Source organism: Protopterus annectens, chromosome 9.part0, assembly GCF_019279795.1.
Source record: "Protopterus annectens isolate FY-2018-M chromosome 9.part0, PAN1.0, whole genome shotgun sequence".
In the NCBI taxonomy this organism is placed as follows: Eukaryota; Metazoa; Chordata; order Ceratodontiformes; family Protopteridae; genus Protopterus; species Protopterus annectens.
In genome coordinates this window covers 1,062,714,904-1,062,729,502 of record NC_056743.1, presented here as the reverse complement: position 1 = coordinate 1,062,729,502, position 14,599 = coordinate 1,062,714,904, and the positions used below count along the sequence as shown (strand labels likewise).

At 42.9% G+C, this 14,599-nt stretch overlaps 1 protein-coding gene across 1 annotated transcript in view; it reads left to right on the top strand.

The window, feature by feature from the left end:
• Positions 1–14,599, top strand: part of VDR (vitamin D receptor) — a 1,187,212-nt gene that overhangs the window by 415,371 nt on the left and 757,242 nt on the right. Inside the window, exon 3 of the mRNA XM_044083873.1 lies at positions 289–439. Within this exon, the coding sequence (XP_043939808.1) occupies positions 291–439 (149 nt within the window). The 5' untranslated portion in view covers positions 289–290. The remainder of the gene's footprint in view (positions 1–288; positions 440–14,599) is intronic.

Sequence of the window (14,599 nt, the reverse complement as noted above, 5' to 3'; positions counted from 1 at the left end):
CAGTTACGGTTTAGTGTGATTTTTTTTTTTTTTCCTGTACTCTTTCTGTATTTTCTGATCCCCAAAGTACAGATATGCCATCCCCGCTGCACAACTCTTCAGTTTCCCAAGTAAAGGCTGCAACATGTTCTTGGTCAACAACCAGATTTGAAATGTATGTGTATGAAGGGTTAATAAATATAAGATGATTAGGACTGTATAATCACTGTTTTTGTAAGTACATTACTGAATTCCCATCTGACATACTGCTGTGACCTGTACTTAGTCTTTTTTACTATGGTTTTGTAGCCATGGAAGCAGATATTGTTAGCACAACTATTCCAAGTGCTGAAGCTGACTTTGACAGGAATGTGCCTCGCATCTGTGGAGTTTGTGGAGACAAAGCCACAGGATTCCATTTCAATGCCATGACATGTGAAGGGTGCAAGGGATTTTTTCGGTAAGGACTTTTCTTTTTATTTTACATTCATAAGACAAAAAGGTTGCATTAGATATGCATAAGTATTTTTGGGTTGCTGTTGTGAGGCATCACCTTTTGTCCCTATAGGCTGAGTGCATTGTAGCCTGTTGCTTGAACAACAAGAAATAGCTTCAAGTGCAATTTTTGAAGTCTTGAACTGCAGAATTAGAGGAAGAAAGAAAAATTAAACTAAACTGTATAGCAAATGAGAGAAGACTTGGACTGTTGAAAAAATGGAAACTGGTGTTGAGTACTATTTGAAATACAGTAAAGTTCGTAAATACTTTGTTTAACAAGAGTCAGTTTAATAATTTGCTTGAAGTGTGTTTGTGAAGTCAATCAGACATACAAAGCAGTTGTTTTAAGATATTTAAATAACTTACATGGTCTGGTGTTGCTGATTAGTATATACTGAGACCAATGTGCATAACATACAGTCTGCTTACAGATATTTTACTAGAAAGGCACTTTTTTCAACAGTTAATGGTGTGCTGTTGAAAAACTTGTATAACATGAGTTTTGGGTATTGACTTAATTCATTTGTTTGTTCCCTGATTACGCACTTTATCTAATTTGGATCATAAGGAATGTGTTTCTGCAGTCAGTGACCACAAGGCAGAGAAACTAATCTTAGGGAGGACAACAGTGTATTGTTGGGTACACCCACCCACATACCCTACAATCAGCTTGGAGAATTGTCACCTCACCTACAGTATATCTTTGGTAAATAGGACAGAACCAGAGCACCCAGTGTCCACCGTTATAATAGGACCAGGGACAGCATGCATACTCCATACAGAAGGTAACCCATCTGAGAACTGAACTGGAGAACCAAGTGCTGTACAAGCCATGTTTATATATTGTTCAAAGAAGCAGACGTAGCTTTTCCTAGTAATGGAGATGTTTAGAAGCACTAATTAAAAATCATGTCTGTGACTGAAGGAATTATCTTTGAGTTACCAAAATTGTATTTCAGAGTGTTTACTTTGTAAACATGCGTCACTCAGTTTTTTTTTTTTTTTTTTTTAATAAGAAACTGAGCTTGTATTGCCATGCTGTCATTACTTTAAGCAATTTTGACCCTTCTGAACATACAAACAAGCAGCTTTTAATTGAAAGGGGACTTTATAACGTTTTGAGAAGATGTCTGCGGGCTGGCCATAGGTGGACAGCTTATTCAGAAGATATCAGAATGTGGTTTAAGTGCTGTCAGTGCCATTGCTGTGATATAGAATGGTCAATCTGTGTTGAGAGAATAGACCTATACCATGAAGATGTTAACTTTGAAGGTACTGTGGAGTTTAATGTAATGGTCACTAGAATATCTTGCATTGTTCATCTGTTTAGTGGCCACAGGCAAGAATAAACCCAGAGCCTTACAGGACATTGCATAGATTTTGTCAAAGCATCTAAATCGAACAGTAATGTCTAAAAAATGATTTGCAAAACGGAAACAAGAACAATTTTATCTGGTTCTTAGCCGAACTGAACAGAGTGACAAAACTTCAACAGTTCTTTAAGGGGCCAATTGAAACATTAAAAGAAATGTATGTGATAATGCATGATAAAAAAATCATTCTGTTGCAGCAGTGGTGAATTCCACACTCTCTCCCTCTGCCATTAAACAGCTACTTGGTTGGAAGTTTGAGTCGCATACTTTTACTTGTCACCTGTTTCAGCATCACCAGTACATCCAAAAGACAGCTAAATGACATGGATATAACTTCTCATGCTTTGTAATCTTAAGAGATAAATAGTGCATGTTGAACAGCTCCCTCTGAGTTGTGTGGAAGCTTTGCTCCAGTGCAGAAGATTGAGTAGATTTCAGCTAAATGGGTGCCAGTGATATCAGTTGTGACTGAGGGCATGCTTGAGGTTCTTGTGCTTGCTAGGTTTCTGATGTATGAGGTGGTTTTCCTTTGACCACTGCCTAAGTGGTGGTGGAAGAGTATCCATCTGACTGTTGAAGTTGTACCTTGGTAGTTTACCCATCCATCACTCTGAAAACACACAGTGAAATGTCATAACAGGTTTGTATGAGGCACTTGAATTGCAGTAGATGTTGGAAGTGTCACATTCTTCTCAGTAGCATACCTTCCAACTTTCCACCTAATGCGCCCTTTTTATACAAGAATGTTTGTTCTTTGTAGTGGTCATGGTACTTTTGTTGTTTGATAATCTGGCATTGGTTCACCCACCACAATTGCATGATGGATAAACATTTTACCAAGAGAAGGTCCTATATGCAAAGTAAAATGATGGCAGAAGTGTATGAATATTGACAGCAATCTCTACAGGTTTAGGTAGCTACCAGATGCAGTCCAGAAGGCAATTGAGAAGCCTAGGCCAAATTCCTAGTTGCCCCCAAGCACTGTCTGGTTAAATGACTTGCTCAAGGTCACACAGCAGACAGATAAGTGCTGAAGTAATCAAACAATGTATCACAAGAGCTACAGCAGACAGACTTAACCCTGTGCCCCAAATGCCATCTGTGCTGCCTGCCGTAACAGTAAAAGTGATGTGAGAATCTAGCTGTATGATGACAGCATGCAGTGCTGGTGCTTTTACACTGCCTCACCTGTTTTCCCAGTGTTAGAATCATCACAGTAGATGTGACTCATTATCCTAGTTTTCTTCTACTGTTTCTTCTCAAACATTATTTTTCTTATCAAATGTAATTTTTATTCTCCACATTTCTCCCTGTATTCCTTTCTGATACTTTTTGTGCCTGATATTCTATTAGTTTAGCATATGAATATAAATTTCTTCATCAGGTTATAAATGCTTAAGTGCAACATTTCCACATGACAGTGAGTCCAGCATAAAACACACACACACACACACACACACACACACACACACACACACACACACACACACACACACAATTTAGCTATATGTCCAATTGATAAACTCTTGTAATATTTACAGTTGCTTGTTTGTTTCGTTTCTATATTGTATTGTAGTTTGAAATTAGTTCCCTGTAACTGTAGTGAAAATTCATCGTACCAGTAGAACTGTCCTGGTCAGTGAAAGCAAATAAAATATAAAGGAATAAACATGTTGCTGGAGCCTGTGTTGTACTCCAGCTGTATGGAGTTAACATCTGCATTTATAACAAAAAGCTGGAAAAGTAGTAGGGACTGACCTGTTGCAGGTTCTGCATCTGTGGTGATTTCTTTGTGGCTTCTTGTCATTTCTGTCCTTTGCTTAGTTTTATGGAGCATTTCATTGTGGCTTCTGATTCTGGAAAGACAAACCAGTGGAGCTTAAATGGGCTTGTCTGTTTATCTGTAGGTACTCACCACCCTCCAGCAATAGTCTCACCATTGCTTTTGAAAGAACATTGCTGGAATTAGCTGCTCATTGCATGAGTTGTGTAACCTCCCCAACAGTGTGAAGATGGTGATACTCAAGACATTTGCAGTTATGTTGAGCACCTCACACAACACTCTTTTCATTGGTTCATAGGTAGGTACTAGGCTGTTGGTCCAAGGGCCTAAATAAGCCTAGCCAACAAGGTTCCCTAGCTTACACCACCAAAGAAAGTAAATTTCCTGTACCCCTGTTGAGCAGAGCCACAGAAGTGATCCCCGGGGTGTATTTCCTATTTCCCATCCACTTATCAAGATTTTTCTTGAGTGCTAATGAGGAACTTTGCTTGACATAGATGGGTACCTTGTTCCAGAAAGGAATAGGAAGTCTCTGGGACAGGAATCTATCCCTCCAGCATGTCCTGTTTATTGTGGTAACAAGATTTAGGTCCCTAGAGTGTGTAGCTCTGAGGGATTAAGATTTCGTTAGGTGTAGCATGTCCAACAGCTCTGGGTTTAACAAAGCTTTATATGTTAGGCAGAGATCTCCTCGGAGTAGGCAGTATGCTACAGAGTAAAGCTAGAGTTTTTTGAGACTCCGTGTAGGGTATCTGAGGCCAGTAATCCTCTTTGTGAGGTATGGCCTTTCCAGCTGCTGCAGATGTCTTGTGAGGTACATTCCAAAAGAGGCTTTGTACTCTGTAATGGGTATAATGAGTGCTGAGTAGAGGGGAACAATGACCTTTTTTTTTCCTGGATGAGAACCCTTTTGTAATGAGGTGTGCCACATAGGATTTCCTGACTACTGTGGCGATATCAAAGGAGAGACTGCTGTCCACCTGGGTCCCAAGGTCTCTTATCACACATTCGGCATTAAGTAGACTGCCGTTTATGTGGTTGTTCATGGGTACAGAGTTTTTACCAAAGGGGATGACAATGCACTTTCTGGCATTAAGCTTGAGGTCATGCCTCTGACACCAGGCATCTTTCTCAGTGAAGCCCTTCTGTAGGATGTCCACATCATTTGGGGACTCTTCTATGGCTCCTAGTTTGCAGTCATCTGCGACATCATTTGCCAGAGTCCTTCTGTGTTAGCCTGTACTTCAGAGAAGTAGATGCCAAACAGGAGAGGTCCCAGGACTGAACCTTGTAGTACTGCACTTGTCACTAGTTTGAAGTCAGATTTGGAGTCTGCAGCTTTTACATTGTCTGTTTTGTCAGTGAGCCAGTTGGCAACCCATCTTGTGACATAGGGATTTATACCTAGTTTAGTGAGTTTAACTATAATTCTAGAGTGGGGGATGATGTCGAAAGCCTTGGCTGTGTGAACCACCTTACCCTCATCTACGACTTTGGTGACTGCCTCAAAGAAGTTTATCAGGTTCAGAAGGCATGATCTGCCTTTCACAAACCTGAACTGGGTGGGGTCCAGAGTTTGGAGGTTACCAATGTCTTTCAGTTCCATGATGTATTCCATGGCCTTGCAGACCAGGCTCGTCAGGCTAATGGGGCGATAGTTCCCAGGATCAGTGGTGGCTCCCCCTTTGTGGAGTGGGATAATTGCTGTTGTGCACCATTCAGTGGGCACAGAGCCTGACGTGAGACTATGATTGAACATGGTGCTTAGGTGAGGAGCCACTTCATTCTGAAGTTCATGTAAAACACAGCCTGGGATGTTGTCCGGTCCCACGGATGCTGTGTTTCTGGTTATAGAGAGTGCAGCTTTTACCTGCATGGATGTGATTACAGAGACTCTGCATTCTTCCTGTATATATATGGGCCCTTTAGGAGGTGAGAGGGGGTGAAGTTAGCACTGAACCTATCTGCCAGGATGTTGGCAATATCAGCTGGTTCTGTAATTTTCATGCCGTTGTGCTGTAACTCAGAGCAGATCTGGGTGTTGCCATTGAGATTCTTGACAAAGCTATAGAATGCTTTGCAGTTGCCCTTAGAATCAGTGGTGATTTTGTTTTTGTAGCTAGCTTTGGAGGGTTTATATAGGATCTCAGCTTCTTACTGAAGCTGACCAGGGAGCTCCTCCACTCATGGGATTTTACTCTCTTTTGCAACAGTTTCTTCCTTCTGTTGTAGCGTTTATTTATGGCAAGGGACCACCAGATTGGCTTCCTTTTTTTGGAGGATAGTGTCCTGGTTCTGTTTGGGATAACACGATCCATGCACTCGTGTAAGTGCTTATAGAGTGCATCTGTGTAGGATTCAGCAGTCCTAAATGTATTGTCCAGCTGCATGGGTGTCATGAAGTTCACCACTTCTGTTTTAAGAAGCATGAAGTTGGCTTTGGAGAAATTGTTTACCGTGGTTTCCTTAATGTTAGGTGGGAGCGGGATGCGGATATCTAGGGTGATTAGCTTATGGTCTGATCTCACCAACAAGGAGTTCACTTCAGGTGTGGAACACTGGTCACTCATGTTGGTAATGACTAGGTCTAGGATATTGTTGCCCCTGGTGGGGGTGTGCATAAGTTCATCCAGGGCATTGGAATTTATGAATTCCAGAAAGTGTTGAGCGAAGGAGTTGGTACATGAGTAGATGTTCATCGTGTTTCACTGATGCAGTCATTACAGTTGGGTTATCCTGCTGGCAGGCTACCCGCAGTCGGCCTGAATTCCAAAGTCCTGGTCCGGCGTCGGTTGCTGTCATCTCCTCCCTGACTTAAGTGCGCCAGGGGTATAAAAGATGCAGCCGACGCCATTTTCTTCAGTCTTTCTTGCTGTGCAGTGCCCGAAGCAAAAGCAGTTCGCAAGTGCCGGTTGGCCGACTCCTGAGATTTCAAGTTCGAATTTCAGATCCGAAGTCATCATTAAAGCTAAGTACCCTGTTGGGGAAACCTTTTTCTTGCTCCAGACCGATGTCAGAAAAAGTTAATAATTGTATTTCTTGTGGGAAGCAAATACCTCATAAGGATTTTCATTCTTACTGTATTCCTTGCCTAAGCCCTGACCATGACTTTGCTAGTTGTCGGTTTTGTGCTAGATTTAACCAATGCACTATTAAGCGTCGGTATGAGTTTGCATTTCATTATTTTGGCAGAAGATTTAATTATATAATGCCGTCGGAACAGCTGACTACCAGAATTTATAAGCGCAAAGAAAAAGAAAAGGACAGGCATCCGAGGTCCAAAACCGACGACGAGGCTTCGGCTAGGCCAGTCGCCGATTCTCAGTGAGGTGCTTTCCCAGCCCCTGACACCTGCTACCTCAGAGCCACAGGCCACTTCCGACTCCCACGTGGAGCCGACTAGGCCGCTGGAAACTCAAAGTATTGGACCCTCAGAAACTATTCTCTCAGATGGGTCCAGAGCCGCTGAGCAGGCATAGGCTTCTGAGGGTGTTTTCAGGCCTACACAGTTATATGTGAAAATGACTTCTGCTTCAAAGCAAAGACTAAAGCACCTCTAAAGACAAAGAAACAAGTACAACATTCCCCTGGACAGGCCTCAATGCCTAAAAAACAGATTCTTAAAATGGCTGAAGACCTAATTACTTTGATCAGGGGTTCCCATCCCCCTCCTGATAAGAGGCCTAGGCAAGAGACAGAATATGAATCTTCAGATCAGGTTTCCATTTCCTCTGATTCCTCTTTTGAACAGGGATACTCTCTTCCTCCCTATGAGGATTCTGATGCAGAAGAATCTATCCCTTCAGCCTCTGCTCCTGAGGATTATTCTTTTGGGGAGACCCTGCATACTATGAGGGAACACTTCCACTGGGAGAGCCAAGATTACTCAGAATCTAAGAAAAGGCTGAGATTTTCTTTTACTACATCAGCACAGACCCCTTGCTATTCCTCCTGTTTTAGACATTGTAGATGATGTATTTATAGAGTCTAGTCTGACTCCTGACTCTTTAGCCAGACAGATACTACAGGGTTCCTGATTCACATAAATTTCTTTATAAAAACCCTGCTGCTGACCCAGAAACTATCTCTCAGGGTCCCAAACGGGTCAAGGCATCCACTGCAAAAAAAACCCTATCCCCTCTGATAGGGATTCAAGGGCCCTGGACAGATGGGGAAAAAGATTTACACTTCCGCTACCTTGGCTGTAAGGGCCTTAAATCGTCAGTTTCATATGCTTAAATATCAGCAATATCTTATGTCACTTCTTAAACAGAAAATGTTGACAAATTCTGAATGTGCAGAAAACAAAGAAATTCAGGATTTATTGCATGTAGCTGAACAAGTAGGAAAGCATACTTTGCAATGTGGTTTTGATTCTCTGGAGGCCTCCTGCAAGGTCGCTGTTACGGGTTCTGTCATTAGGAGGCATGCTTGGTTAAAGGAACAGAATCTGCCTGATCATGTTAAAGCAAAATTATTAGATGCTCCCTTACAGCATGATACCTTGTTTGGGGTTAAAGCAGAAGAGGTGTTGAAGAAAATGGAGGACAAAGCTAAATCTATGCAAACAGTCAAGGATTTCTTACAGGTACAACCTCCCAGATTTAGCAGGAACTGGCCTACAAAGATTTGGTCCTTTCCAGTGTCAGACAGGCTACAAAGAGGCAGATACAGATGCCCTAGAGGCAGATCCCAGCCCCAGGACTCATACAGGTCTAAACAATGGGGTGCTTCTATCTCCAAAAGTGGAGAAGATAAATCACAGCCATACAGGAAACATAAATCACAGCCATACAGGAAACAGTCTCAGTGACTTTCCCCTGCCAGCACCAAGCACTTATCTTCTGGCAACTCCTTTAGGGGGAAAGCTAGCACTTTGTTTCACAAAATTGGCACAAGATCACCCAGGACAAATGGGTCGTGAATATAGTGTCACAAGGCTACAGGTTCCTTTTTCACACCCTGCCAAGGGCAAACGGTATGCCAAACCTACCACACAATCCAATGGGCAGAGGCACAAAAACAAGTTTCATCCCTCATGGACATGAGGGCCATTCAGTGGGTACTTCAGCAAGAGCAGGGTCTAGGATTTTACCTAAGACTGTTCTTGGTGCCCAGAAAGGACAAAGCCTGGAGACCAATACTGGACCTGTCTATTCTAAACACATTTCTGGATATTCCAAAATTCATAATGTTGACTCTGCAGCACCTTCTTCCCATGCTGGGCAAGAAGGCTTGGCTTGTGACTTTAGACCAAAAAGAGGCATACCTGCATGTCCAAATCAGACAATCATGCAGAAGATACCTCAGATTTATAGCTGGCTCAATGCACTACCAATTCTCTGCACTGCCCTTTGGCTTATCTACTGCGCCCAGGGTCTTCACAAAATGCCTGGCACCAGTAATTGCATTTTGCAGACAAAGAGGAATACAAATATATCCTTACTTGGACGCCTGCCTTTATTCAAGCAGAGAATAAGGACATTCTACTACAGCATCTGGCGTTTGTGATTATTAGCATGCCTAGGGTACACAGTAAATGAAAATAATCAAAACTAGTGCCCTCTCAAGAGATAATATTCCTGGGTGCAAGCTTAAATACAACTGCCCAGATGGCTTATCTCATGCCAGACAAACAAAGACAACTGACTACTTATTTCAAAATGTTGGCAACAAAGACACAGTTATCTGCAAGAAAAATTCTGCAGGCATTGGGCTTCATGGCATCCTGCATTCTGCTAATTCCATATGCAAAACTGCACATGAGGAAACTACAATGGTATCTAAAAAGTGTTTGGACTCAACATTGCACAGCCTGGAAACAATAATTACCCTCATTTCCTCCCTGCAACAGGAGTTTTGCTGGTGGGCAAAGGCCTGTCACCACAACAAGGGACAGCCTTTCACTTTACCCACAGCCAGGCAGACATTAACAACAGATGCATCAAATTACGCCTGGGGGCCCATATGGCAGGAAGATGTATTCAGGGCGCATGGTCTGCAAGCCAAAAGCATCTACATATCCATCAAAAAGAGATGCTGGCTGTTCAAAATGCCCTGACAGCCTTCAAGGATCTACTTCATCCAGGATAACTACTGATAAAGATGGACAATCCTACAGTCATGTGGTACATAAACAAGCAGGGAGGCACACATTCCTACCCCCTCTGCAGACTAGCCATGACTTTTTGGGACACAGCATTGACTTACCAAGTACATCTGCAAGCACAATTCCTGTGAGGAAAGATTAAATACTCTGGCAGACCAACTAAGCAGAAACCTAATGGATCCCCACAGTGGAAATTGGACGCACAAGTCTTCAGCATGATAACAAGGAACTGGGGATGCCCGGACATAGACCTCTTTGCCTCCCCTCACAACTGCCAACTACAGAGATTCTGCACAAGGACTTATCACAAGTAAGCATGGAAAGTGGATGCTCTATCTTTCAGCTGGGAAAACTTAACAGTATATGCCTTTCCTCCACTGCCTCTCCTCCCCAAGGTACTCCTAAAGGTCAGACAAGAGAAGCCAAAAATGATACTGATTGCCCTAGACTGGCCCCACCAGCACTGGTACTTAGTTCTGAAGAACTTGTCACAATGCCCAGCCTGGACATTACCTCAAATTCCTCACTTACTGACCCAACAAAACAGTCAGATCCTGCACAGCCAACTCAGGACCTTAAATCTGGCAGCATGGCAGATAATGTAACCATTCAAAACAAGCCCCTCTCTAAAGCAGTGATGGATGTTATTTTGGAGGCCAGGTGGCCTAGCACCAGAAAATCTTATGCAGAAAAATGGAAGAGATTCTGTGCTTGGAAATCGGCACAAGGAATTGATATGATTGTACCAAATATTCCTCAGATTTTACAATATTTAACTGAGATGCTGGACAAAGGCCTATCCTTTTCATCAATTAAGATTCATGCCTCTGCCATTTCAGCACATTACAATACAGAACCACCTATTTTTTCTCATCCATTACTAAGGCAGTACCTCAGAGGGGCCAAAAACATAAGACCTCTAAGGAGAGCACCAATACCTGCATGGGACCTCAATTATGTCTTGGAAAAACTGCTCCTAGCAATAACCTCTGCAAGACGGGTCTCAGAGAAACCCTGTCAGGATGGAAAATGATAAAAGGTTCCACAGCCATGACTGCCTGTAACTCTGAGGACACATCCGACATTTATGCCTAACGTAGTGTCCAGTGTGGCCCTGAATCAAACAATTCATTTGACTACCTTTTATCCAAACCCACAGAATAAGGGTGAGAGACTTCTGCATTCTTTGGACATTCACAGGCAGCTACGCTTCTACTTGGACAGAACCAAAGCTTTCAGAAAGACTGAACAACTTCTAGTGGCATATGCTGCAGGATCACAAGGAAAGGCTATCTCAAAGCAGACTATTTCAAAATGGATAGGCCACTGCATTCGTTTCGGCTGTTCACAGCATGGCAAATCAGTGCCTAAGGGCATTAGGCCACATTCAACCAGAGCAGCAGCCACTTCAGCAGCCTTCCTCAGAAGAGTACCAACCAAAGACATCTTAGAGGCTGCAACTTGGAGTTCAGTGCACACTTTTACAAAGCACTATCACTTACCTCTCTACTCTAAATCCAGGGCAGGCTTTGCCACTGCAGTTCTGCAGGGCCTCATAGCCTCTCCTAATCCTATTTAGCCCCAGCCACCAAATCTTAGCTTTGGGATTCAACCCAATTGTAATGACTGCAAAAGTGAAACACGATGAACATAGTACAGTTGTGTACCTACCATAAATGTAGATGTTCGAGTGTATTCACTGTTGCAGTCCAGGTTACCCATCCACCATCCCCCTTTCCTTTGCTGGGACTTATCTGTACTTCTCTATTCTACACAACCTATGTGGTTACTTTACTGCATGCATGTTTATTGGCATAAATTAGCCTACCCTTTTGGGGGCACCTGACATCTGGGGCAAGAAAAACTGAAGAAAATGGCGTCGGCTGCATCTTTTATACCCCTGGCACACTGACGTCAGGGAGGAAACGACAACAACCGACGCCGGACCAGAACTTTGGAATTCAGGCCGACTGCGGGTAGCCTGCCAGCAGGATAACCCAATTGTAATGACTGCAACAGTGAATACACTCATAACATCTACATTTATGGTAGGTACACAACTGTACTTTTTCCCAGTTAATGGTGGGGTAGTTGAAATCGGCCATTATTAGGGTGTTTGGTTGAACCGTAATATTTTCCAGTATATCAAGAAAAGAGGAGTGGGAATCCTGGGGTATGGTGGAGGATCTGTAGCAAGCTAAAATTTGGATTGCAGTTTTGTCCAGAGTTAGTTGCACTTGGATAACCTTGGATGCATTATGTTGTTCAACTAGCCTGGAGGTGTGGATATCCTTAATGAATATGGACATACCTCCACCTTTGGTGTTCTGGTCCAGGTTAGATGGCCGAAAAGTGTGGTATGAGTTATAGCCTGGTAATGCAAGGGTGCTCTCTAGAGCCTTGAAGTAGGTCTCAGTCACTGCACAGATATCGAGGTTCTCCATTTTATGGAGTGCCTTGAGGGAGTGCATTTTGAGATTTAGACTTCTAGCATTGAGTAGCATTACCCTCTGTTTTTGCTTGCCTGTTCCTATTACAGTGGTGAATTTGTCATTTGAACTTTACCTAAAAAAGGCACTATAGGGGTGGCAAGAGCCTTAGCCAGTATCCGCAATCTTAGGGGCGATGGGTGCAGGCCATCTCTGGCAAAGCATCGTGGTCTGTTGACCATGTCGTCCCAGGCAGACAGATACTGGATCCCCTTAGAATGACACCAGAAGCTTAGCCAGTTGTTGAAGTCAATCATTTTGTCCTTGTACTGCAGCATCATTCTGGGCGGATGCTACTCAGGGCTAGGGTCATACCTGCCTGGGCTACAAGATTGGAGAGCTCTTCCATGTCTCTTTTCATGTAGTCCAGGGAGGTACATCTCAGGTCTTTCACACCAACATGGACAATGGCAGAGTCATATTTGTGCTCGTTATGGATTGACCTGATTGTGTGGATTATGTGGTGGATCCTGGCACCCGACAGGAAGCAGACAGTAACCTTCTCCTTGTTTAGCCTGGTGAGTGGGACATCAGTGTGCCTGACTATAGAGTCACCAATAACTAGTGTGTTTGGTACATTGTTTTGCATTATGGGCTGTGGTTTATTGGCACATTGAGTCTGTGGGCTGTGTCTCATTTGGGTTGTGTTGGGGGGGGTGGAGGTTGCTTGCCTTTCTTCTTTGGACATCTCTCTTGCTTGAGCAGATTATTATTGAGAGCCTCTGCGAATGTTTCTGTGTGGATTTTGGTGGTGTAGGTTTAGTGGGACTATGTGATGAGTGTGGTGTGACACAAGTGTTTACCTTCTCCTCTTGAATGTCAAGTTCAGTCTTGGTTGGAGAGAACTTTACATCCAGTTTGGCAAGATAAGTGCATCTCTCACAGGTTGTGGTGTTGGGTGGTAGGAGGAGAGGGTTGTCTGTGTACATGAGACAATTGCTACATTGCCTCAAGATGCCCAGATTCATCTGATAGACAGAGAACACTGGGAGCTGACCCTTGGACATGCCTGAATAACAAACTACTTTCCTCTAGACCAGTGAAGAAAGCAAGTATAAGAGCTGTTTTTCCTCTAAGCAAGTGAGGAAAGGAAGTACAAAAACTGTTTTCCTCTAGGTAAAGAGGAAGCTTGAGTGCTGTAGTAATTTGTAGCTTATTTAGTGCTAACAAGTTCTGAACTAGTGCTGAGCATGAATAAGCAAATTCAAGTGCTAAAACTAAGAATCTTTACCTGGATCTTGTGGTCGATAGGCTACCTAGTGCTTACCACTCCGACTGATAAGCTAGAATGCTTCACTCCAACACAGAAAGGCTTGGGTGGGATCATAAGCTTTCAAACATTCCTGGATACAGCAAATCTGTATCTGGACTAGACTAGTTACAGGAAAGATGGAAAACAAGTGCAAACACGGGCTTTTAAACCAGAAAGTTGAAAGAGATGGAAAAACTGCCCAAACGGCCAATAAACCACAATTTTTGGGCCAGAAACCACTCTTGTGGTAGATAGGGCTACCTAGTGCTTACCACTCCCACTGATGAGCTAGAAGGCTTCCCTCCAGCACAAAGGCTTGGAGGGCTCATAAGCTTACAGTCCGGGATACAGCAAATCTGTAACTGGACTAGACTATTTACAGGAAAGGCAGGAAACAAGCTTAGAAAATTTTTTTGTAAAGTGGAAAGGGAGAAAGGAGAAACAGAAGATAATTCAAAATTAAGGACCTATGTGGCTTGCCCTTCACAAATGTTCTTGATGAGCTAGTGACACTAGACTGGAATAGAGCTGGGATAGAGCTGAACACTACTTGAAATGCTTGGAACTGAGCTGTTTAGAATAATATCAGAAATCATTATAGATTTATATTTATACCAGAGAGGGTGATTCTAGAAAACTTGAGTGGGATGACAGTAGTAGGCTGATATAGACTCAGAGCAGTGCCGAAGTTTGGGCAGCCAAGTCTTCATAGAACTTAGAATCAACTGACACTTGATTCCCTGTACAAAATTGTTTCTTAAAAGGAGTTACAGCAGCACAGAATGAAGGATCTATATTACATGATCAAAGTTTCAAAACTTCGAGTCTGATATGGTTGACACCATATGATCAAAGTTTTGAAGCTTCGAAAATGTAATACAAACACAACCTACACAAACCATTTAAATGCTCTAAGCAGGGGGGCATCCCTGCACCCCCCACACCCCTCAGTACTTAAATATACCAACTTTGAGATCGTACTACAGTGCAGAAAAGGGAAACCTTCCCTTTCCGCGCTCTACGGAGATCTCCATTAAAAGATTTGAAGTTTCAAAATGTTGATTATATGGTGTCGACCGTATCCGATTTCTCGATCTTATGATATAGACCCCAGAA